We start from the raw sequence: 26,380 nt of genomic DNA, 5'->3' as shown, positions 1-26,380 counted from the left end.
TCTATTAGGTGTAGAAACACTGACATGCCACTTAAGCCCAGTTAACTGTAAGAGTACAGCAGAGCTGGTGGCCTTTGCTATGTGTAAGTGCAGGCAGCTGAGAGCTTGCTATTTCAGCACGTGTATTAAAGAAAGAAAAAAATCTATATTGTATCATTCGGTTTCCTTCCTTCTAACTGACCGTTCATCAGCAATGTATTCCATAAAGTACTTCTTTTCTAGCACATCTACAGGTTGGTGATGCAGAATTCTTGTGTATGTGAAAAATAAATTTACTCTTTCATGTGTATGCAAGCCCATTTTCATTACATTCCAAATTGATGATATGTTTCCCAGAAAAAAAATGGTAAACTAAACTTAGATTGTCCTACGAACAGGATATCCATTCCTGTTAGTATCAGCTGAAAATAAGATGATGGAAAAACTTCAATAATAATAATAATAAAATATACTGAAAAAAATGGTTAGTAAACTTATCAGTCCATGCTTTATTTGGGAGCTTAAGGAATAGCTCTTTGACATAGAATACCTTGGAAGCTAACACTAAACAGAAATATATATTAATTGCAGAAGGAATCTATTTAACAAGCATGACCTAATGATTTGTTTTCTCTTCTTCCTTATACTTCTTTCAACATCTTGAACTAGTTTTTTAATGGTAGCCTGAGTTTCAAGAGAAAATAACACTGCCGTATAATCAGCTTTCAGATTTCAGTAATGCACTAAAGCTATGTACGAAGAGAGTTCTCTAATAGTACATCTAGGGAATGTGTTAGCAGTCAGAAAAGTGAAGTTATTTTTACAAAAGTAAGATAAGCTGGAGAGTATACCAGCAATAAATAAATAAATAGATTAAAATTATAATAGGTAAAAGAGCTAATTAAAATTTCAGTAGAAGATGATTACTTCTACAACACTCCAGTATTGTAGTGACATGCATTGCTGATTTCTAGAAGTAAAAATGCTATCAAATGAAAATTAAGGTCAGTGATAAAAAAAAGTTCTAGTCTGGGTGCTTGTAGATGATGTCTTAGACATAATCAAAGATGAAAATATTTTGTTTCTTAATTTTTGAAGTAATAGTTAAACTGAAAGCATAATGGGATTAAATACCTGAAATACCCATTTAAGGTGTTAGTTACTTCACTGTTATTTTGAGTTAGAAAACTAATCAAAATATCTGTGTTTTCACAAATTTTGTTTTTATTGCTAAACTTGTGTATATACATCTATTTTTATTAACCTTTATGAATTCCCAATCAGTTGGAAATTGTACAGTAAACATGGGTCAACGCTTGATCCATTTAAGAGTTTAATTATTTTTCAGAGTATCTGCCTTTAGTAATCGTAAAAAAATCTGCTTAAATTCCACAGCTATTTACTTAACATGTATATGTTTATTTGTTGCATTGGATAATATGTATTGCATGTACAATACAGATACATTCAAAGACCATCATGATATTCGTCCCACCCACTAACACTGTCTTCTGGTTCTACCAGCAAAACAGAAGAAATAAACGTTTCTTTTTCATTAAAGAATCCAAGAAATAGTATTTCAAAGTTATTTGATTTTTCACTGCAAATTGTTGAAGGTGATAAAATAAGTACTGATGTCCACTCATGCTTTGGGATAGGATCGTCTAGTTGAATTAATCACATTGTTGTGATTATTCCTCGTATGTGAGTGCTTTCCTCAGTGACCCAAGAGAATAAAATGAGCCATTGGGTCATCTTTCTAAGTAAACAAATCCACTCTGTTACAGTTGTTTAATGTCTAGATAAAATGACTTCATGACTAAGTCTATCTCTTTCTGTTCACATTTATGCTTTTTAGACTGTATAATATACTTTTATTATGTATTCTAACTAGAATTTATTTTCACTAGTGATGAGGAAATGTTTTCATTTAGGCAGCAACAGAAAGACTTCAAAAAAATCACGCTATGTCTCAAAGGGAACTCTTTTTCTTACTTCACAGAAGATCTCAGTCTGTGACTGACTGCATCATATGACTACAGGCCATTTCCGGTCAAACTATGGGTCAAACTTTAACTGCCTGAAAATATAAGCTGCAAAAACCTCTACTGTTTGGATAAATATAGAGTATTTCTCTTTCACACTACAACCCATTAATATAGATTTAGAGGCAGCCATAGGAAAGAGTATTTTCAGCTATCGTTTCCCTTATACACTGTATCTGTCCTAAGAAGCAAAGTGCTCCAAATGCTGGTATTTTGGATGGTAGTTTTTTCAGCCTTTGTTAAAAATCATGGAATCATAGAATCACTAAGGTTGGAAAAGACCATCGTGGCAAACCATCCACCTACTGCCAATATTGCCAACTAAGCCATGTCCCTATGTCCTACATCTAAACGTTCCTAAAAACTTTCCTTAAACACCTCTAGGGGTGGTTACTCCACTGCTTCCCTTGGCAAACTGTTCCAATGCCTCGTCACACTTTCTGAAAAGAAATTATTCCTAATAGTCAATTTGAACCTCCACTGGCACAACCTGAGGCTATTTCTTCTTGTCCTAGTTTCCTGGGAAAACAGGATAACACTGACCTTGTCTCAACCTCCCCTGAGCCTCCTTCAAACTAAATGATCTCAGTTCCCCCAAGCTCTCTTAGTAAGACTTGTGTTCCAGACCACTCACCAACTTGTTGCTCTTCAATGGACACACTCAAGGTCCTTGATTTCTTGTAGTGAGAGGTACACTGAACACAGTACTCAAGGTGAAACCTTATCAGAGCTGGGTACAAAGGGGTGACCATCTCCCTGCTCCTTATAGATACAATATTTCTGATGCAAAGCCAGAAAATAGTTGGCCTTCTTGCCCACCTGTGCACACTGCTGGCTCATGTTCAGTCAAATGTTGACCAACACCCCCAGATCATTTTTCTCCATGAAGCTTTCCAGCAACTCTACCCCCAGCCTGTAGCACAGCACAAATATCCCACTAGTTTCATGTTCTTGTCCCTCTCTTTCTTTTTTTTTAATGTTTTAAGAAAAATATTTAAAATGTTTTGTTACTTGTATGTGAACGATATTGTACATTTTGCAAGTGATACTCCAAAATAATGACTCCTGTTTTATTATGTTGTCCCATAATATCAGAGGTGGATATTGGTGGTATGGCAGTAAAAGTTAAGCCTTCCCACCAATGTTCCATTATATTTTATTGCTCTGTGGCAGATGGCAGCAGAAGGGCAGCCTGACAAATTGGTGTCTGACGTGGAAGTGTGTGTGACGGAAAGCTGTGTCACTGAATTCCTCCATGTGAAAAAAATTGCACCCATTGACATTTATCCACCTTTTCTTAATCGTTATTTAGACCAAACAGTGTATGTGAGTACAGTAAGGTGGTGGGTGATGTGTTTCAGCAGTAGTGACAGTTGGTCAGATTGTTCTGAATGAGGCATGCAGGCTCTTGATCATTGCTGGTGAAAATACATAGCTAATGGTGGTGACTATGTTGAAAAAATAGTGTTTTGTAGCTGAGAATTTGTTCTATGAATTTGTGATGCTGTGCTCTATCTGTTGTTGTTTTCATGGAAATAAGTAGGAGGCATCACTTTTGGAATGACCTATGTATATGTGGACCAAGACAATTTCTATTCCTGAAATGCAGCCCAGGCAAGGCAAGAGGTTGGATACCCATGGTCTAGGGTTTTTCAGCACTGGATGTTTAGAGATGTACTTGTGCAATCTGTGTCGCTGTTTGTACCTACATAAACTTACCTGAATAATAAAAGTTGCCACATCTATCATAAAGACAAATACCCACATTTTAAATGCAAAGATGAGCATGCTGTTTCATAGACAAAATTTCTGAAGTCACATTATCCGTTCGTGCTTTGACTAGGTAGACACTTGCCTTAATATGCGTGAGGAATCAACTAAATTATAATTGAGTAATATTGTTTCTATGCAGTATTAAGCAGAAGAAAAATAGCCAACTTACGATCTCCTTGACAACGCACAGGACCCACAGATATCTTTGCTTCAGACCCAGGCCGATCAATGTCTCCAACCACTACTTGACTCACTGGTAGGTGCTCTTTGTATGACAGCATCCCAGCATCTTTTCTCCTGAATCACAAGAAAGCAATGGTGAATGACATGATTTGCTTCATCATTATTATCATCCAGTGAACAAATGAAATAATTACATCAGTACAAGTTTATCCTGTAAAAATTCATCTAGAAAGTCATCAGTTTGATGAAAATATGAAGAAAAGCATAAATTTGCTAGAAAATTGATGGAGGGACAGCAGAAATACAATAAGATTAGTGGGTTTTTTTTTTTTTCTTTTCTAATTTTTTATTATGACGATTCCTGGACTTAGCTGGAATTCTCTGGGTTTTTCTGCTTTCTGACCTGACCAGCTCTGTTTAACAATTTTCTGTGGATTTGTTTGCACATGTCTTGTGAGTAGGAATGAAAGTAAGACTTCCTTGGATGTCCTGTTAGCTTTAGATGTTGCCAGTTACTATCATAATGATATGACCTCCACATACTAAAGAAAGAGTGCTTCTTTTACATTGTATATTTTTAATAGTAAACTAAAAGAGAGCTATTAAAGCCTAATTATCTGAAAAGGCTTGTCATGTTAGTTCTGTTATTTCCAACACTAAAGGTGTAAATCCAAAAAACATAAATCTAAAAATTATGGGTATGCAGCCACTCCACAAGCACTATTTCAGTTAGTAAGATATCTAAAATTCAATTCAGTCATGTGCAGAAATTCCTCATTCCAACTGCTGTGAATAACTCAGTGTCTTTTTTACATATAGACCAAATCACTATACACTCATATAACATTCATTATTTACCATTTCAGGGTATGGATCCTGCTGGTATTTTAAGGACCATTTCCTCCAAATATAAAATGAAACAAACCAAATTTAATTAGATATTTCATCTCTCAGTTCTCTTCGTTTTTGTATGAACATATTGAAAAACAAAAGCATATACGTAGTAAGTGTAGTGCTTTTTCTTAATAAAACTACACAATCTAACACAAAAGAAAGTAGGAGGAACCATAACAAATTCATCTGATTTCTTTTTTCTACTTTGTATCTAGCTATACCTTGCCATGTTATTGAGTACATTAAGTAACTAGCTTTTTGATCTGATGTTCCTTTGCTTAACTATAACATAGGATGAAGGATGAATTCGGAATCTGGAAAAAATACTAAAGTGCACAGTGTGAACAGAACTGGTAAACCTTTCAGGAACCTGGAATTCTTTCTTATCTCTAACTTAAATAACTTCATGATCTGACTTGTTAGGTTACTAGTAACTGAGAAGTAGAGCAGGCATTTCATGATCTGCAGTAATGTTCAGTATTTTCCAGGAACGTCCAGTCACTTCTGTCCTTCTGAACTGATAGAAAGTATGATTCTCTCATTTTTTAAAAACAAAATACAATTAAAAAAATTGAGAAAATAATTATCACATTTTGAGTAACAGATCATTAGAACAGGCATCTCTTCTCTATGATGAAGAGTATAATTAATTAATAGATCTTTTCAAACACTTGATTGTCTGTTTTCTTTAACTGTATATTCTTCCTCTTCAGATCACTTGCCTTTCTTCCTTGGCCCTTTGCATTGGAGAGATCATTAACTGTCTGTGGTTGAAGGATGCTACCAAGGTCTGTTAAAAAGGAAGGAAAACAGAGTGGAATAGAATAGCTCTCACAGATTCTTGTGTAGATTATGATAGACTGCTGCTTACTGTTGTTTTTTTTTTTTCTTTTCCCTCTAGGTTTCAATACCCTTTACAAAAGTTTCATTATTATCAATTTGGAGACAAGAGATGTAAGAAGAGGGAGATAAAATGGTTTCCCTCATAAGAAATAAAAGATTGAATAACAAAGAATGCAGTCCTGATCTTCTATCTCTGCTAACAGCAGAGACATAGGACCCACTCCATTCTGATGGAGGATATGTGTAGGTCATCACTTTATTCTTCGTGATATTTTCCTCTCAGATTGGCTTTCTCTGCTGCTTGCTACACTTTCAGAGAATGCTTAAAAATGAGTGCAACTGTATGAAACAAAGGATTCTTCAAAGAGCAGTAAAAAGAAAACTATTGGCACTCCTCTTCCTTCTTTCTCACAGATCTAGTATCTCTGCTGCAAAAAAGGATTTCAAAAGGTAGTCCTTTAATTGTCACCATTAGCGCTTTCCTCTTTTCAAGGAAATTAAAAGTCATCTTCTTCTCTACTGATCATGTTTATTCTCATCATTGTAGAAAATGCAGTCTCTCGTGCAAAAGAACTGTCATCGAGTGGTACAAGACTAAAGGCTGGGAGAAGTGACATGTCTCTTCTCCAACAGATCCTGTGTAGTTTGATTGCTCTTAAAAAACAAACAAACAACAAAAAAAAACAAACAACAAAACAATAAGGGGGGGATGATAGCTTTTGCAGATCGTGAGGACATAGAAATCAGTGCCGACAAAGACATAGGAGTTATAAACTAAAGACTGACTATACCGCTAGACTTTGTATTACATATTTAAAAATAATCACATCTGGAACACTCAATTCCAAAAAGCGATAATACTTCTGCCAGTATCTAAAGATTTTGCACATTAAGAGGGTGAAGGGAGTTCCTGAAGTTTTTCCTCACCGAAGGAAATCCCCTTAAAGTAAAAATTGAAACCAGAGTGTTTCATGTTCCTATTAATAGCCAAGAAGCAGATAAATGAATCTGATCAAATCCTTTAATTATTACTGGGAGTTATTTATGAAGTCTCAGCATAATTTTCTATTTCTAATTTCTGTTCCTGTATAAAACAGTCTGCAAAGTCCTTCAGAGTGCCTGTGAATGAAGGCAGCAGATATTAGTGTAAGATTTATCATTCTTTTGATTATGAACACCTTCTTACTCTTTATAAGCATTACGTAGTATGTAAAAAGGAAACCTATGTTTCAGCAAACAAACAAACAAACAAACAAACAAACAAAAAACAACTACACTTAAAGTAACAGTAATATTCTATATTAGATTAGTTTACTTATTTAGTAATTTTATACAGACTTCTGATAACAGTGTCATTAACTTTCTCCTGTTTTGTTAGACATTTCAGTTATTAGTGTAGTCCTATACAGAAAAACACAAAGACAATGTTACAAAAGGTACAAAAGTACTCAGTTACGAAGAAAGGTTTATATGATCTGAAGAACTGGAACTGTTTGAATATGAAAAAAGCCCAACACATTTTGAATAGGAAGTGGGTTGAAAGTTAAACATATTGCTTAATTATACTTAATTATTACTAATAATTTGAAGAATATAATCTCCCTTGTATTCCCAGTTAAAAGGTGCATGGTTGTCCAACTCTCACAGGCATCCATACTGTAATTCCTGAAATTCTATAACATACTTAGGCTGCTCTGAAAGTGATGCCTCCTATTTATTTCCATGGAAACCACAACAGTTACAAAGAGCACAATATCACTATTTGATAGAGCAAGTACCTTACTACAGCAACCTGAAAGGAGGTCGTGGTGAGGTAGAGGCTGGCCTCTTCTCCTGTGTGACTAGCAATAGGACTAGAGGGAATGGGCTCAAGTTGCACCAAGGGAGATTCAGGTTGGACATTAGGAAATACTTCCCCATGAGTGTTGTCAGGAGCTGGAACAGACTGCCCAGGGAGGTGGAGGAGATATATGGATCTGAATGCTGGACTATTTGGTGGATAAAGAGTTGGTTGGACAGCCACAGACAGAGGATTGTGGTCAACAGCTCTATGTTCAGCAGGAGGCTGGTCATGAATTATGTTTCCCAGGAGTCTGTCTTGGGACTGACTCTCTTTAACATCTTTATCAGCAATATAGAAGAAAAGATCAAGTGTACCTTCAGCAAGTTTGCTGATATTACCAAGCTGAGTAGTGCAGCTGACAATAAAAAGAAGGTACACTAGCCCAAGGGAGCTAGACAGGTTTCAGAAGTGGGCCCACAAAAACCTAATGAGGTTCAAAGTCAAGTCTAATGTGTCATACTTGAGGCAATCCCAGATATATGTACAGACTAGGAGAAGAACTTCTTGAATGTAACTCTAGGGAGGAATTAGATGCTCTGGACAAAAAGCTGGACATGAGCCAGTAGTGTGTGCTTGCAGTCTGAAAGGTCAATGGTATTCTGGGCTACATCAAAAGAGGGGTGGACAGAGGGCAAGACAGGTGATTTTTTCCCTTCTATACTACCCTGGTGTGGCCCCATCTGGAGTACACTTTACGGGGCTGGAGCTCCCTACACAAGAAAGATACAGAGATAATGGAGTGGGTCTATGAAGATGATCAGATGACTGGAGCACCTTGTCTATGAAAGTGTTGAGGGAGTCATGCTTGTTTAACCTGGGGAGAGCAGGCTCCAGGAACAGGCCTCACTGTGGCCTCCCAATACTTGGAGAGAGCTTAAAACAAAAGGGAGGCTGACGTTTTACATGGGCATATAGCAATAGAACAAGAGCAAATAGTTATAAACTAAAATACTTAGGTTAGATTTTTTGAAGAATTTCTTCACAAAGAAGGGGATAAGGCACTAGAACATACTGCCCTCAGAAGATGTGGATGCCTCATCCCTGGAGGCGTTCAAGACCTGGTTGGATGGGACCCTGGATAGCTTGATCTAGCAGGTGTCAACACTGCCCACAGCAGGATGATTGGAAATAGGTGATCCAACCAAAGCTGTTCTATTATTTATAGTCATTTCCTTCCCTGAAGATGAAAATATTTTTTTAAATGAAATAGAAGACTATAATATTTAGTACCTCCATTAAATTTTCTTTTCATTTCCTTTGAAGATTGTAATTATTATTTATTCTACCATCCTTACAAATAGATTGTAAGTATAAAATAAGTACCGATCTCAGAATGCCAAAAACAAGAACAAAAAAAACCCTCACAAAAAACAACAACAACAACAAAAACCCCCAAACCACCCATAATATATTTTAAGAAGTGCTCTTTTTAAAAAAAATTCTCTTCACAGGAGAGTTTACAAAGATGCCTCAGGTTAACAAGAGGCAAGACTTTTAGCTTTCTCTCCTTTTTCATAGGATATCCCAAGTTGGAAGGGACACATAGAGGATCATTGTGTTCAGCTCCTGGCTTTACATAGGACTACACACAAAAATCAGATCATTTATCTGAGAATGTTGTCTAGACAAGTCTTGGACTCTGGTAATCTTGGTGCCATGTCCCTGGGGAGGCTGTTCCAGTGTTTGATCTCTTCCTCAGTGAAGAATATCCTGATACCCAACCTGAATCTCCTCTGTTGAAGTTCTGTGCCATTTCCTCAGGTTCTATCACTGATTACCAGAGACAGAAGATCAGCATCCACCCCTCTGATCACCATCATGAGGCCATGATGAGGTCTTTGCTCAGTCTCCTCTTCTGCTGAACAAACCAAGGGACTTCAGCCATTCTTCAGATGGTTTCCCTCGAGACGCTTCACCATGTTCACAGCCCTGCATTGAACTCTCTCTAGTAGAAAGATGTCCTCCTTATATTTTGCACCCAAAACCGCATACAGTACTCAAGGTGATGCTGCACCGGAGTGGTGTAGAATGGAACAATCACTTCCTTTATCAGCTAGCTATGCTGCACTTAATGCACCCCAGGATACAGTTGGCCTTCCTGACTATCTGGGCATACTATTGATTCACATTCAACTTCTTGTCTAAGATCCCCATGAAATCAAGAACAACAACAACAAAAAGAAAAATAATCAGATTTTGCCTACATTTTTCTTACTTATCTATTTCATCATGTTTTATGCAGAACAAGAGTGAAACTGCTGAATTTACCAGCAAAGTGCCTCTTGTTCATACCACATAGTAGCAGAAAGTGGACCAACTCATAATCCACCAGAAAACTATGGAATTTATCTAAGAAGCAAAGCCACATTCCAGAAAGGAGCATTTCAAGATGCCATTCTTTTTCTCATTTAGTGATGTTTCTATTGTTGTTTTTGTCTATTGTTTCATTACATAAGGATGTTATGGTCCTTGAAAGTATCCAGAGGAGGCAAACAAAGTAGTGAGCCCCAACTTTGGCTGTCCAGTCAAGAGGAGACTGAAGGCTGACATTATTGCTCTCTGTAGCTCCCTGAGGAGAAGAAGCAGAGGGAAGGGCCAGGATTTGCTACAGGGCACCAAAGGCAGGATGGGAACAGCACAAATCTGTACCAGAAGAGTGTCAGAACAAGAACTGGGAAACATTACTGTACCATGAGGGACTGTCTACTGGAGCAGGCTTCCTAGCACAGTAGTTAATGTCATATCCTTTTCAATGAGTGTTCAAGAGACATTTGGACAACACTATCACTAATATGCTTTAACTTTTTTGTTAGCCCTAGAGAGATGAGGCATTTGGACTTAATGACCTCTGAAGGTCCCCACCAACTGAACTATTCTCTTCAAAAACATTACTGAAGGACATGGTTTAGTGGGAAATACTGGTGATAGGTGGACAGTTGGAATGGATGGTCTTAGAGGTCTTTTCCAAACCTGGTGATTCTATTCTAGTCTACTACATCTTCTCCTAGCAAGAAATGCATCAATAAACAAACTTATTTTGAGTACTTGCAATAATTCCTTCTCTTACAATACAGAATATTTTACGCCTATAATTTTTATGAGGACTTGATAACAAATCTTAAGACTTCTGCATCACTTTTCAACTAAATGAAGCCCACAGATTTCAAGAAGTATGCTGCACATAAGCCAGCAACAGTACTCCATTTCATGTAAATTGGCAGAAAACAATCAGAAGATCCTAGTAATATGAAGACTAATGCCTGTAAAGTCTGCAGCTGGATACTCTGATACCTTGCTTGAATAACTGGGTTATATTGGAGTTTGAAAATTAATTCATACCCTCTTCTATAAATGCAAAGGAAATTAAAGTCTGAATCACCTGTACAGGTGTGTACTTATCAATGTATTGTAAAGCAGTGTAGTTTCTAGTAGTTTGATGACAAGATAGAATAAGTGATTCTACAAAATATTGTTAAAAACAGCTGACTAAGTCAGACATAGCTGATTTAAACCTAAATTCACAGTATTTTAGAAGGCCTCTGTTGTACTTAGGGAAGCTCTATATTAGAAGAACAAGAGAGATATAAACAAATATATACATGTATGCATATAAGTATACATACAAAGAGGTAACAGTCTCAAGTTGGATCATGGGAAAATTGCTATTACATGTAAGGGTGGTCAAATACTGGTACAGGTTGTCCAAAGAGATTCTGGAATTTCCCTTCTTGGAGGTTCTCAGAACTCAAGTAGATACAGACCTCAACCAACCAGTCTGGTTAGATCTGCACTGAATAGCAAGATTGGATTAGGGTCCCTGGGTGCTACTGAATTACTCTTTGTTCCAATGAAGGTAGGCACCTACGCATAGGTATAGTGCAAAACCTAACAATTCTCAGTGACCCCAAATCGATCTGTCTTTAGCATTTAATAAACTTAAGTTTCAGTTCTTCAGCTCAGTCTCTTCAATGATCTTTCACTTCTTTGCCTGAATTAACGAATCCCAGTAATTATCCCTGTTCTGAACACCATTTAGCTATTCTCCAATTTTCAGAACAGTAGCTGAAGATATCCTTTTGGTCTGATCTGCTTCATAATCATTACATATGGTAATCTAATAGTTAAAGTCATATTAATAAAATAAGCTAATAAGTGAGATTTGAGCTGCCTGTTCACGTTTTGCCATAATCTGCTGTCTTGATTCAGAGGATTTACATTATTAGATATTTATTTTGCTGGCTTTTTCTTCCCTCCCCCAGCCCGCCAGTTCATAAAGGAATACATAATTTCTCTGCTTTTCATGACAGCAATAAAATTTTTCTTGTTCTGGGTTACTTATTAAATAAGATGGCACCAGGAGACAATCATGGTTTTAAGAGCATTATTTGAAGTGCGCTGTGCCAAATAGAAAGACAAAATTTAATTCTTGGGTCTTCTAAGATTTTAAGATTTCTGATACTGTTTTCTTCTGGAAAAATAGATAAATGCCTTAAATTTGACACAAGATACTTAAATTCATGCTGTTTTGCAAGATGTTTTAATTCTACAGTTAAACTACAGACCACTAAATGTTATTACCATATTTTATGTCATACTTAGCAAATATTTTTTAAACGTGAGATAACATATTTATTGACAGCATTTTTAATATTCTTGCTTCATAGGATTAATAACTGCAAATGCACTTATGCTCTTCCCATGACAGCACAAAATTATTGAACCACAGAGATATTTTTTAAAATACTTGATGTATCTTTTCTTCATAGATATGTTTATACATAATGAGTGAAGTTCACACTGATTGGAAAAGGGGAAACAGAGGGATAGAACACCTCCCCTACAAGGACAGGCTGAGAGAGCTGGGACTCTTCAGGCTGCAGAAGAGAAGGCTCAGAGGAGACCCTATAGCAGCCTTCCAGTACCTGAAGGGGGCCTACAGGAAAGCCAGGGAAGGAATTTTACAGGGGTAGCTAGTGACAGGTCGAGGGGAAATGGTTTTGAACCAGAAGAGGGTGGATTTAGACTAGATATCAGGAAGAAATTCTTTACTGTGAGGGTGGTGAGACACTGGAACAGGCTGCCAGAGAGACTGTGGAGGCCCGCTCCTTGAAAACATTCAGAGCCCAGCTGGATGGGGCTTTGAGCAACCTGGTCTAGAAGTGTCCCTGCCTACAGTAGCGGGGTTGGAACTAGGTGATCTCCAAGGTCCCCTCCAACCCATTCTATTACAAATACATACTGAAGCTGTGCAGGGAGAAAATTAGAATGGCCAAAGCAGAGCTGGAACTGACCATGGCCATTAAGATGAAAGTCAACAATAAATATTTCTATAAATATATCAACAGTAAGAGGAAGGCTAGGGAGAATCTCCATCCATTGTTGGGCAAAGAAGGGAACACGATGACCAAGGATTAGGGTAACGCTGAGGTACTTAATGCCTTCTTTGCCTCTGTTGTTAATAGTAAGATGAGTTGCCCCCTGGGCACACAGACCCTTGCACTGGTAGATAGGGATGGGGAACAGAATAGGCCCTGTATAATCCATGATGAGATTATTTTGGACCTACTCCAAAAGCTGGATGCTCACAAGTCCATGGGACCTGATGGACTGCATCCGTTCTTTTTTCCTGAGAAGTTTTGCCTCTTCTGGGTGCAAGAGTTATTTCCTCTACTGGTAATTGTGTAGAGCTTATGTGAGACTACTAGATTGTTTTAAATATATATCAAAGACTAAGCAAATGTTATAATTGGAAAGAGATTAACACAGTACAAAGGTGATACAGGAGTAGAACAACACAAGGACAGGGTAGTATTTAAAGGGAAAAGTAAAGGTTTGCATTTGTCTCCAAATACCTAGACTCGCAGGAAAAACTCTGCAAGAGAAGAATCTTCAACCAGAAGTTTACTCCCAAATAGAGTCAGCCCTCAAATGGGGTCTAAGAGAGGTGGAGTCAGGCTCAACCCCTTCTGGTCACACAGGTGAATTGCCTTCACCTGTGCTCCCAGGGCTGACCAGGTCCTTTACCCAGGTGCTCAGTCAGTGGTTCAGGCCGTGACTCAACAGCTACCATACACTCCCACTCTTCACAGCATGAACTAACAATTGAGCTGGTTGGAAGGTGAACCTTCCCTAATATAAAGATCCAATGCACTGTGACACCTGTACAATTGCCCATAGTGACGCAGGTTGACATACTGTATCATGATTGATGATTGATTCGCAGTTGAAGGTTCTTTTGTGGGCCAGTGCTCAATGGTGTTACTGGAGGCATGCAGTTGTTTGGTGCAGGTCCATCTTATGTTCCATCAATCCCACACAGGCCATCACCAGGTGTTGTGTTTGGTCTCACAGCGACACTGGAATGCTCGGATGACATTTTGCTCTTTCTGGTGATCCTGGATACTCAAAAACTCATGGAGAGTAGTACAAATGTTTCAGGGGTACAAGAAGGGGAAGGTCTGCCCTCCAGGACAAGATACAGGCTATATTCCTGTGCTGGGTCAACACTTCGGCTTGTACTGGGCCATGCCCTGGCCACTTGTACCACACCCATTGGCCAGATATCTGTGCTGCATAACTATATCAGGCACCAAAGGGGAGAGGGGTCCTGATCTGCCATAGGGACATGATAGGGTCCCCTTAGCAATGAAGACTGGAGTGTCGACCACAACGTTAGTAGGCCATGTACCAATTACTGGAGGAACTATGTATGGGAACTGTTGAATCATGGCCTGAACCTCTGATTGATCACCTGAGGCAAGCACCAAGTCAGCCGTGGGAGCACAGGTGAAGGCAATTCACCTGTGTGACGGGAAGGGGTGGAGCCTGGCTCCACCTCTTCTAGACCCCATATAAAGGCTGACTGCCACTAAGGAAGGATCTCTTTCTGGAGATTGCTTTCTTTGGAGTTTTTCTGTGAGCTTAGGACATGGGTAAGCATTTTCATTTATTTATTTATTGTGATAATTCTTCTTGTTGTACAATCTGTAAATACCAGCCTAGCCTTATCACTTTGCTAATTGTGTATTTGTTGGATGTAGATTTGGCAAGGCTGGCTGAATATACTAAAAACTATATTTATAATTGTTTTTTTCCTTTGGATTACCTTTAAATGGGTTGGGGGGGAGTGGAGCATAATCTCTCTAGACAAAACAATCCCCAGATAGATCCCAGGATTTCTGGGATCAACTTATTATAAACTGGGTACCATAACTGAAAAATGGGTCCCCCATTCTGCATGGTGGATTATTTTTGTGGATTAAGCAATGATATATGTTATGAAAGGATTGCAACTAGCTGCTTCTACAGTAGTATGGCTACTGCTAAATGCTTTAAATCAGGCTGAAATGAGAGCTAATACCTTAGAAAATGAAAACCAGTTATTGTGAGACCACATAGAAAAATTAGGGCAAGAACTTGGTGGGGATAGGGGAAAAAAACAGCCCTGAATTTTCTGATAGGGCAAGTCTGTAACATTTCAGTAAATAATAACCAGGTTCCTGAATCAGTGGGCCTCGTTGATCCATAAAATACAACTTCTAAATCGGAGAAGTTGTGCTAGCTTGGCTGTTGAGATTATGGGATTCAGGGGGCAGAAAGTGTTATGGTCAATGGACCATAAATCTCTAAATTGGCAACTATAACTGTGCACCCTGCCCTTAGGCAGAGGCTATACACTGGCATTCAATATACCAATGAAAACTACTCCTTAGTAGATTGGTTGATGGTGGCATGCTGTGTGGTCTGGCCTAATAAATCAGATATACCACTACACACAGGGTTATGGCCCTCCATGGAGGACCTTCAAAATTAGATTCTCAAACTGGATATGAGAGAGGTAATATATGAAGACAAATTTGAAAGCCCAGGTATGGTAAGATTTTTCAGCAGGTATGAGAGACCTGATCCTGCAGTAGGCCCCTTCCAGTCTGTATGGGATCCCAGTTTCTATACTAAATCCCCTAGTAGCCTCAGAGTCTGTGGTCTAACAGGCTGCCCAGCTAGTAGCTGATCTGGGGGAGACAGAGCACTTTTGTACCTGGCACAATATTTGAACACTGGAAGAAGCAGAGGTTCTTCCAGTAACTATAACTAGGAGACCGACCCTATGAACTTCTCAATTGGACCCGTATGGGTATCTTGAAAACAAATGTTTAATGACTTAATACTGGCTGGGGTCCAATTCATGAAAATTGATCACCAGCCCAATCATGTCTTCCTTCAGCTAAGGAAACAGTTGAAGTACAATCAAAAATTTCACAACTACCCCAGAAAACCTAGGGTAAGAATTACTGACTGATTACCAATGACAACATAGACTTTAGAAGATGTTATAATATTCAATGAGGCCTGGCCCCATTGAATTATATGGCAGGTGGAATCACCATTCAATATTGTTTTCTTCTGTCCAGTGTTTTATCATTGCACCAATAAATTGAGTCCATTGGTCACTCTCAATGACTTGAGGTGTCCCGTAGGCAGACATCAGTTTAGTAAGTGCCTTGATGATATATGCCTGCTTTGCTCTTGGTACTGAATAGGCCTGCATTAGCCCACTTGTGGTGTCAATGCAGGTCAGGGCATATCTTGCCCCCTCAGACTGAGGGAGGGGCCCAGTGTAATCAACCTGCCATTGCTGGAGAGGACTGTGTCCTCTAGCAAGATGGGTTGCTGTTTTGGGCAGTGATCTCGGTCTCATCTTATGGCATGCGTCGCAGTCTCAGCATGCCTGGGCAATATCAGATAGTTGTATGGGCAGCCCAAGTGCTTCAGCAGCTGCCCACATTGTCTTTTGTCCTCCATTCAGTAGCTTCTGATGTAAACGACAGGCGATGTTCTCAGATGGTGAATTCTCAATCCATAAAAATCAGGCCAATGTGTTGGCTTTGTCATTTCCTGGTGACTGTAGGTGTTAGTGACCAGAAACGTGGTAACACATCCCGTGTTTAACTGCTTTCCATATGTCTAACCACATACCTCTGTCTCAGATTGGTCAGGTGTGGATAGTTCATTCCTTAGTGGCCCACTGTGCAATCCAAAGAGTGAGTCCCCAGTACACAGCCCAACTACCTGTGCAGATGTTCTGGATACTGTCACTGGGTTCCTTGGTTATCCACACAGCTCGCAGTTCTACCCATTGGCTGTTCTGACCATCCCCCTCGTCAAACCAGACTGTCTTGGTGGAGGGATGGTATGCTATTGCTCTCCACTTGCTCGGGTTGCCCTTGCTGGATCTATCCATCTACCAGTCATCTTCAGGAATGGGATATTTCCCTTTCTGAATGGGACTCTTCCCTGGTGGAGCATCCAGTGTTTCTTTTGGTGCATCACTGCAATACATCACTGGGCCTAGGATCTTTTGAAGCTCTTCTTTCTGTGGTAATGAAGACAGACTACTCCTCTGGCTGAAATAGGCCACCCATCGTGCCACTGTTTGTGCTTGAGCCACCCCCATCTTAGGAAGGTGGGCCAGATTTTTCACCCACCCCTGAATCAGCAGGGTGGTCTTAACTGGGATCTCAGCTGTTCGGGTTATTGGCTCTACCACCTGCAATGCAGGGTAGACAACCAATAACTGTTTTATAGTAATGTTTATAGTATGATTTAACAATCATACTATATCTTTCTTCTGCTCTGTGCCAGACCTGAGACCAGAATCCAATGGGAGTCCGAACAGAACTCAGGTGTTGCCACAGGCCCCAGCCAAAGCCATCCTGAGCAACATGAATGTCCACTTCAGCTGGGAGGGTAGGGTCAAATAAACAAGCCCAGGCATTGTGTATAACTGCCAGTTTTACCTGTTGGAAAGCCTCGTGTTCTGTTCTCCCCCAGTCCTATAGCTGCCTCTTTTTCATGTGTCTGTATAGTTGCCTCAGCAGCTGCGCTAAATGACATATAAAGGAATGCCACTACCCCAGTATACTTAAAAACTCCTGCAGCTGCTTTGGTGTTGTAGGGACTGGAAATACCTGAACCCTATCTATTACATCACTGGGTAGTACTTTGGTCTTTCCTGACCAAACTAACCCCAGGAATTCCACGGACAGGCCCGGGCCTTGCACCTTCTGAGGATTTATAGCCCATCCTCTTTCTTGCAGATCAATAGTTAATGAATCTGCTGCCTGTCCTACTGCCTCCAGTGAGTCAGGCGTCAATAGGAGATCATCAGTATAGTGATACAGCTAACATTATTAGGGTTTTCCCCATTAGCCAGGTCACACACCACTAGATTATGGCAGTATGTTGGTGAATGCATGTACCCCTTTGGCAGGACCTGAAAGGTCCACTGCCTGCCTCCCCATGTAAACACAAACTGATCTTATGATTCTTCAGCAATTGGAATACTGAAGAATGCATTTGCCAAGTCTAGGACACAGTGATAGGTTTTTATCTCCCTACTCAATGCGTCCATTAAGGAGGCAATATTGGGTACAGCTGCACAAACAGGCAGCGTGACCTTATTTAACTCTGTATAATCTACCATCACTCTCCAAGTGCCATCTGACTTTCACAGTGGCCACATGGGGGAATTATATGAGCTATGTGTAGGTCTTATAATGCCAACTTTGTCTAATTCCTGCACTGTGCTTGATACTTCATTTTGCCCTCCTGGGAGTCTATACTGTCTCACATTAGTAATCCAGTGTGGTTCCAGCAGGCAAATAGGCTCATTCTTTGCCTGGCCTCTCAGTATCGTCTGTACTGCCTGGACACTAATACACCTCTGTCAGAGTCTGAACTCTCCCATAGTCATCTGCAGAGCCAGACCCCATGAAATGTCTATGCCCAAGATGCACTCTGGGTCTGGGGCAGTAGGCACTTAATGCTCCTGGGGTGGGAGACGCCTAACCCCCAGTTTCAACTGCATTTGGGTGACTGAAATGGTCTGTCCCCCAGAAGCACCAATGATTACTCTTTCTGCTTGAAATTTAGTCAAATCACTGTAGACAATTGGAGTTTCCGAGCCTGTGTCCACCAATGCCATAAACTCATTGTACATTTTTGGGGGACCAAAAAATTGTAAAAGTAAAAGATACTGCACAATATGCATGATGATTCCTGTTCCCTCATCCTCAGATATGCTGGTTTTGTATTCCCTGTGGAATGAAAAACAGTTGAACAGGACTGGATACATAGCACCAAGCTAGAAGATGAGGCAGGCTGTCAAACAGTCGATGTCCATATATGTACATTTTTTTGTATGTGTGTTTTCAGTTCTATAAATGCTAGGACTCATCTCCTCAGCTGTCTGGATGGTGCTGTGTGGCTTAAGCATTATGGGGAATGTTTTCTTAACATCAAAATGACTGCTAAACACCAAGTGGTCTCAGCTTGTTATAAATGAGGTCACTATCTCATGCAAAAAAAGGAATTATAAAGGAGAAAGAGAGAAAACAGCGGGGATAACTGCAAGTTTCGTGACTAATTTAAGCCTCAAACTACTAATGCCCTTAACCCGTATTATTACAGGATGTAAATCTGGCAGGCTCTTTTAGCTATGTATGTATATTGTCTGTACTTGTATTGAACATTTCTAAAGGAGAAAGAGTAATTTAAATCATTCTGTGTTTACCTGCATCCCACACCTCAGCTGCCAGCTGTGGGCTGTGAATTAGCAATGAAATGATGATTATCACTTTCATAACTCCAATGTAGCAGATACTGTCTACATGAAACCATTGGCTAAACACTTGCCGTGAAAGAGTTGATATGCACTTCATCTTCAACAAAACTAATTTTTAAGCAACTTACATTAGTGATTTATGGTTTGTTTATATTCATGATCGCATGAACAATGAGGAAAAGGACATCCCTTTTGTTTGTAGTCAACCTTATTAAATAAGTGCTGTTTTCAGGCCAGACTCCTGTGGTGGTATAGAGGTACAAGTAAAGGAGAATTTGAAAGATGTTACTTTGCTTAGCACATCTGTAGCATGGCTAAGTGCTGGAAGGAGCTCATCTCTCCACTTCCCTATTTCCATCTTCCAGAGTTTTGATCTGTTGTTATCAGAAGTATGTCATTGACAGTGAATGTACAGAGCAACTCCGAAAGGAAGCTCTAAAAACCTACAAAAAGCTGTCTGGATTTGCAGAGCACAAGAAAAACAATGTTATGAAGTGAGCTGTCAGCTAAGCTGCTCCATTTTCACCTGCCAAAGTCTTTTATTCCTTAAACATAACTTTTTTTAAGTTTGATATTTCAGCTTTTATAAAATGAACAGATTTAATCAGTGCTCGGAGATGCAACACAATTATGCAATGTTTTTTGTTTGATCATTTCAAAAATGGTCATCAGGCTGTGTGAAAATACAATTTTCAAAGTAGCAAACGTTCTACAAAATTTGCTCCTTTTAGAGGAGGCAATATTTATACGACGACAGGCAAAGCAGCAGGACATTATTAATCTCACTAGATAATTTCCTTTTTTTTCTGGTTTCATGTAATACAAAAGAGTGTTTTCAAATACAGACCTCTGTATTATAGCAAAAATGCCTAGTTTGCCAGGTACTGTTTATACATATGGCTATATTATATAAATATTCAATTTTTGTATAAAGTGAATCTGTCTGGATAAATAGTATTTTTGTAATATGTAGTGGATGTTTATAATCACAAACATTATTTATTGTGATTTCTACAGTCCTGCAATTTTTTTTAAGGGAAATTCATATTTGATCTCTTAAGTCTTTACATCTTTACATATTACTACTAATAAGAAATTAATTTCATGAAAATGTAATCAATTAGAGCCAGTGATAATTTCTTTTTTCTTTTTCTCTGCAGAGTATATAATCTAGCCACCCCTAATCATATATAATCTCTGTAAAACTCCATTTCTGAAACTCCAGTTGCTGCCTAAATGGCAATGTAATAGTTATTAAAAACAACCAAATGCACCTTGCCTTCATTTTGTAATTTTCTAAGCTCTCTCTGCATCAACAGTTTTGATATTGAGAGTACCTAAGGTTAAAGAACATGTTTTTTCTGTCTGAAGTATAACTGATTTCAAGTGGAATTAGTGTGTATTTAGCATTTGTGCATACCAATATATCTAGGAACTTTCAACATGATGTTGAATCCAGCTACATATGACCAGCGCAACATCAGGCATGCTGTTGTTGCCACAGTCACAGGCTGATATTTCATTGTCCACTCCTATTTCTGCCAATAGAACAAATAACGTTAGCCTGAGCTCTGCTTAGTTGTATTTTCTCACCCCCTGAAACTTTATTCTGAAAGATTCAATGTTGGGGGGGAAAAAAGTAGTAAAAGGAAGAGGTAATGTATCTTGCAGATTATTCTAGCAAACATCTCACAAAAATGAAAGAATTTTGCAGACTCTGGAGAAAGAAACTTTAATTTCCAAACTGTGACAGAGGATGAACAAAAAATGAGCCTGAAGTCAACTGATTTGCTCCTAAAGTCAAGATTGCTGATGATAAAGATGTCTTGAATTACTTCATCAACAATTACTTCATTAACAGTATCTCCTTAGTGAGTTAACAGTGCAATTTTATTTGATTTGTTCTCCATCTACCAATTGCCTGATTCATTGTCTGCTTAGGAGAACTGGTGTTCTCATGTTACCCTCACCTCTGGAGTTTCTGAAGTTACATTTACCCTCCCTGCTCCTTCCTTCTGTTTTCATTGCTCGTTTCTTCCATATGTCCAAACAACTGTTATCTTCAAGTTCTCCTTTAATTACTTTCAATCATCTTTTAGGGCCACTAAATATTTCTTGAAACACTATCATGCACACCAATAGTCAGTCAGCAAAGAAGTCTGTGCCCTAGTGAGAAATCTAAATTTTATCCTCATGACAAAGTTCTAAACGAAAACATTTTCCCAGTAAATACGCACATAAGATCACACCATGTCTTCTCACATAATGTCAAGGCTACAAAAGGAAAAATTAGCCTGTAGAATAGAAAACTTGGAAAATTGCGGTGTTACAACTGACTTTAGGATCAAAGGAATAGGAACCAAAATTATTTGTAGATTTTTACACTTACTGTTCAGTTGATACAGTTTGCCTATTTCTATGTTGCTGCTCATTGTTGTAATGAAACTCCATAAATAGAAACTCCATAAATAGTTATGTGTAAAGTAAAGATTTGGTTTAACAAATACCCATGGAATTTATTGTTGCTAGTAACAGCAACCTCAGAAGTATTTATTCTCGTATTTGAATGATGGTCACACTCTTAAATAAATTATCTTTGTAGGCAAGTAAAACTAATATTTTAAATTTTATTTGATTCACTTTTCTCTGGATTAATCTCATACTGGGCACAAATAGTAGATAAAGTTCACTTTAGTGGGATTGTTCTAGGTTAAGTTCTTCCCACCTGTAGTTTCCCTGCTGGCCCTCTATCCGTAAAACTTTACCATGGAAAACTTACTTAATATTAACATTGAAACAACAATATGAGTCTCACCTAATATTTTAGTTGCAGAGTACAAATATGCATAAACTTGAATTCCTTGACAACATCTACTATCTGTCCTATTTGCCTATTTACTCTCTTTCATCAAGGACTAATAATCAACATATAAGGTATACTCTAAATATCAAAACCACTTGCAGAATTCTGTCTTTTCTTAATTCAGAGGGAGAGAGAGAGTGTAAAGCTGATTGTGAATTTTTAAAAACATTAATACAATCTTGTCCAGAATCCAGATATAGCAAGACTAAGTTGTAAGTTAGCAACCTGAGAAATACTGCATCGTAATTGAGTACAAAATGAACATAACCAGTCCTGCACTTATCAAAAATAACTCGCACATCAAATTAAAAAAAAAAATCAAATCAGGCACTAAGTTTAGATAAAGTTTAAGTTTAGATAAAACAAATATTGCAGATTGCTTACAGATTTTTTTTGTTTGTCCTCTGTGTCTATCACAATGTTACAGGCCTTGACTGGTCACTGTTTTTTTTTTTCTGGATGACTGCAGCATCATTCAGTACAGGATGAGTACAATACTCCTTCAGTAAAAGATTATTCACAATTCTAATTTATTCTTATGCTTCAATATCTGGACTCTATCTCATATTAAAGTATATTTCTACTTTTTTTCTGTAATGACAAAATTTCCTTGTTGTATTTTCTGGATTTTGAAAAGTTGTGGCAGCCAGCTTAAGTCCCCAGTTATTGGAAAAGGGAAAACGCATTGTTCATTTCTAAAAAGGTAACAAGGAGAACCTGTGGAAATACAGACCAGTCAGTCATATCTGTGTGCCAAGTAAGAGCCTGGAAATCATGTCAAGCCATATGGGAGACAGGGAGGCGATTGGAGGCAGTTAATGTGGCTTCACAAAGGGCAAATCATGCCTGACTAACTTGTGTTGGCCTTCTCTTATATGGAGATAGCACATGTGGACAGTGGAAGAACAACTGATATAATTTACCTGGACTTCTGCGCAAAGCTTTTGATAAGGCTCCACACAAAATCTTTGTGTCTAAATTGGAAAGACATGGATATGATGGATGGACTATTCAGTGGATAAGGACTGAAAATGTCACAGTCAATGGCTCAATGTCCAAGTGAAGGCCACTGATGAGTGGGTTCCCTAAGGGGTCTGTACTGGGACTAGTATTGTTCAGTATCTTCATTAACAATATTGACGATGATACTAAATGCACCCTCAAGTACAGTCATGGAGGACACCAAGCTGAGTGGTACAGTTGTTACTCTAGAGCAGGCATGTCCAATCCACAGTATGCAGCCCCATACAGCTAATAATGTGCCATGACCCTTGCTGCTGTACTATAATGGTGGCAGCTGTTCTCCAGCTGGTGGCCCAGCCTGGCTCCAAATATGCACTCATCACTCAGAAACAACCAAAACGTTAGCCTAAGACAATTCTTTCCCACTCAACACAGCTCAGACAAGCAAAAAAGTTGGATGCCCGTGCTCTAGAAAAAGGGATCTTGAGAATTGGGCCCATGTGAATCTCATGAAGTTCAACAGGACAAACACAAGGCCATGCATTTGGCTCAGGGCAGTCCCTAGCGTCCATACAAACTAGGCAATGAATGGGTTGAGAGTAGCCCTGCAGAGACAGATTGAAAACTGGACATGAGCTGGAAATGTGCCCTTGAACAAAAAGTTAATCACACCCTGGGCTCCATGAAAACAAGTGTACCTAGCAGATCAAGGGAGATGATCCTCCTTCTCTACTTTGCATTCATGAGATCCCACCTGGAGTACTGATGGAGATCCCAGTCACAAGGTAGAATTAGATTAGATATAATTAGGCTGCACCTTGAGTACTGTGTTCAGTTTTGGGCCCATCACTACAAGAAAGACATTGAGGCTCTTGAGCGTGCTCAAAGAAGGGCAACAAACCTGATGGTGAGTATGGAAAACAAATCTTATGAGGAACAGCTGAGGGAACTGGGATTGTTTAAATTGGAGAAGATGCGGCTCAGGGAAGACCTTATCTACAGTCACCGGAAAGGAGGTAGTAGTGAGGAGGGAGTGGCCATCTTTTCCCAGGTAACTAGCAATAATGGCCTTATGTAGTGCCAGGTAAAGTTCAGGTTAGACAACTGGAGAAATTTCTTCTCAGGAAGAGTGGTCAGACATTAGAATAAGTTGCCCAGTGAGGCGATGGAATCCCTGTCCCCAGAGGTTTGCAAGTAAAGGGTAGGTGCAGCACTTAGAGTCATAGTTTAGTGGACATAGTGGAGTGACAGTTGGAGTAGGTGATTTTTGTGGTCTTTTTAACTGTAATAATTCTATGATTCTATGATAAGGAAGAATATTTTTTACTATAAAGGTGGTAAGATACTAGAAAATTTTGACCGGAGAAGTTGTGGATGACCCATCCCTGGGAGTGTTGAAGGCCAGGCTGGATGGGGCTTTGAGTGATCTGGTCTTTTAGAAGGTGTCCCTACCCATGGCAGGGGATTTGGAAGTGGGTGATCTTTAAAGTTCCTTCCAACCCAAGCCGTTCTATTATTCTACGACTTTAAGCTGCTATTAATGAGAAAAGTGCTCATAGGAGCACAAGTCTATTAAGTCACTGAACACTGCATACCATTTAAAAAATATCACTTATACTATACGTATGTACTCTCAATCATCAGACAAAAGAATATTTAGTTATCTCGTGCAAAGTGCAGTAGCTTCTTCTGAAATAAAAAGCCTTGTTCTTTGCTAATCTTCAGGCTCTGTTGTCAGTAGAATTTTTTTTCATGAAAAATGGATGAGGGTTAGAGTCACTAGGTGAGTGACTTGAACTCGTATCTCTCACATTATTCAGGCAAATGCAGCATTAGTACTCCATAAATGAGTGCTAGAAAAAATGAAGTTGCAGAGACAAAGTTAAATACTGTATTGTAATACAACTGAAACATCATGTAGACAAAATCGCACGGACAACCAAAATGATAGTCTTTTCTATTAGGACTTGACTTTGCAACTTTAGCTACCTTCTCTATAGTTAAATGTACTTGAAAACCTAAACACATTCCTTACATTTAACAGCCACAAGTACTGTGAGTAAAATGGAAATGAAAACAAGGCTAGATATTTGGAGTAAGAGAAATCAGAAGCATAATATTTTTCCTTCATCCTATAGTAGGGAAGGAAATATTTTAATAAAGGTCATTCAGAATAATTGCAGTAGTTGTAAAGATTAGGAGATTCTGGTCATCCTCACCATTGTTTATAATCAGCATCACAGTTGCAGTAGTACTTTGGATCAGTACAGTTGCGTTCAATTCCACAGGCACATTTCTGAATACCAGGTCCTGATCCACCCCAGTAGTAATGCTTCTCATTGGCTTTTCCAACCCACCAGGTATATGGATTCCCTTCTGCAAGGAATGAAAATGAAAGGTTATGGTACATCTCAGTAGTAGATCTCCATTATGCATTAACTGGGCTCAGATGTTTAATATGCAGACATCTGCAACACATAACTGGACTGCCACCTTGCATTTCTGGCAAACAAATGTACACAGTTACCACTGAACAGTTCAAAGGACCTTGCCAGGTAAGCAAAGCACATTTTCTTTTCTCTAGTCACATGATTTATAATGACTGAAAAGAACTAAGTATTTTTATCTTGTGTGTTCTCTTTTCTTGGTTTTTATAGTCAAAATATGTGGATTAGGTTCCATAATTATTTTCAATTAATTTGAAATTCATATATTTAGCTATCAGATGAATTATTCAATATTTATGCAAAATGCTTCACTGAGACATGCATTCTTTTTATACATGCACAAAACAGCTTTTATTTGGAAATTAATCTATTTTCACTTGAAAGCAAGCACACTCATCATGGTCTCTCCATCTGGTCCAAGGGAAAACAAAAAATCCCTAAGCATCTTAACCATTTTTAAAGAATCCATGTAAAAGTTTTGATTCAGTACTAGAGAAATGGTAATCTGACCTTTAGTATTTCTTGGCACTGAGTCTGTAACTTCATATTTTCATATACATCTGTAAGTTGATTCCTAATGTTTTTGGACAAATGAAGACTCTTAAATGGAACTTAAAAAAGTAAATAAATCCCATCCTTATTTAGAAGTCACTTTTTATGCCCCCAGTTCAGCATATGAGCATACATAAGCTTAACTTCAAACTCATGAGAGTAACTCAGTCAATTGCAACACAGTTAACTTGGTGCTTTCTGACATTTAGAAAACATGATGGAACTCAGCCTATAAACATTTCTCTTTACAATGTTTTTTTTCTCCCCACCTGTACTGCTGCACAACCTATTTTCTCATTAAATCAAATGAAGTCACTAGCATGAAATTCACTTATTAATAAATTTTATAGATGAAATTCTACAGAATAGATT

At 38.6% G+C, this 26,380-nt stretch overlaps 1 protein-coding gene across 4 annotated transcripts in view; it reads right to left on the bottom strand.

Moving 5' to 3' along the window:
* The window catches only part of CNTNAP2 (contactin associated protein 2), a 909,905-nt gene that overhangs the window by 170,396 nt on the left and 713,129 nt on the right, over positions 1 to 26,380 (bottom strand). For all 4 annotated transcript variants that reach the window (XM_025147595.3, XM_025147597.3, XM_025147596.3 and 1 more), the window contains 2 exons: positions 25,229 to 25,385; positions 3,967 to 4,094 (listed from right to left, as the gene is read on the bottom strand). In XM_025147595.3, the coding sequence (XP_025003363.2) occupies positions 3,967 to 4,094; positions 25,229 to 25,385 (285 nt within the window). The remainder of the gene's footprint in view (positions 1 to 3,966; positions 4,095 to 25,228; positions 25,386 to 26,380) is intronic.

The sequence above is a fragment of the Gallus gallus genome, chromosome 2, assembly GCF_016699485.2.
Source record: "Gallus gallus isolate bGalGal1 chromosome 2, bGalGal1.mat.broiler.GRCg7b, whole genome shotgun sequence".
Classification (NCBI taxonomy): domain Eukaryota; kingdom Metazoa; phylum Chordata; class Aves; order Galliformes; family Phasianidae; genus Gallus; species Gallus gallus.
The sequence above is the reverse complement of the archived record's forward strand: the minus strand, read 5'-3'. Positions and strand labels throughout refer to the sequence as shown.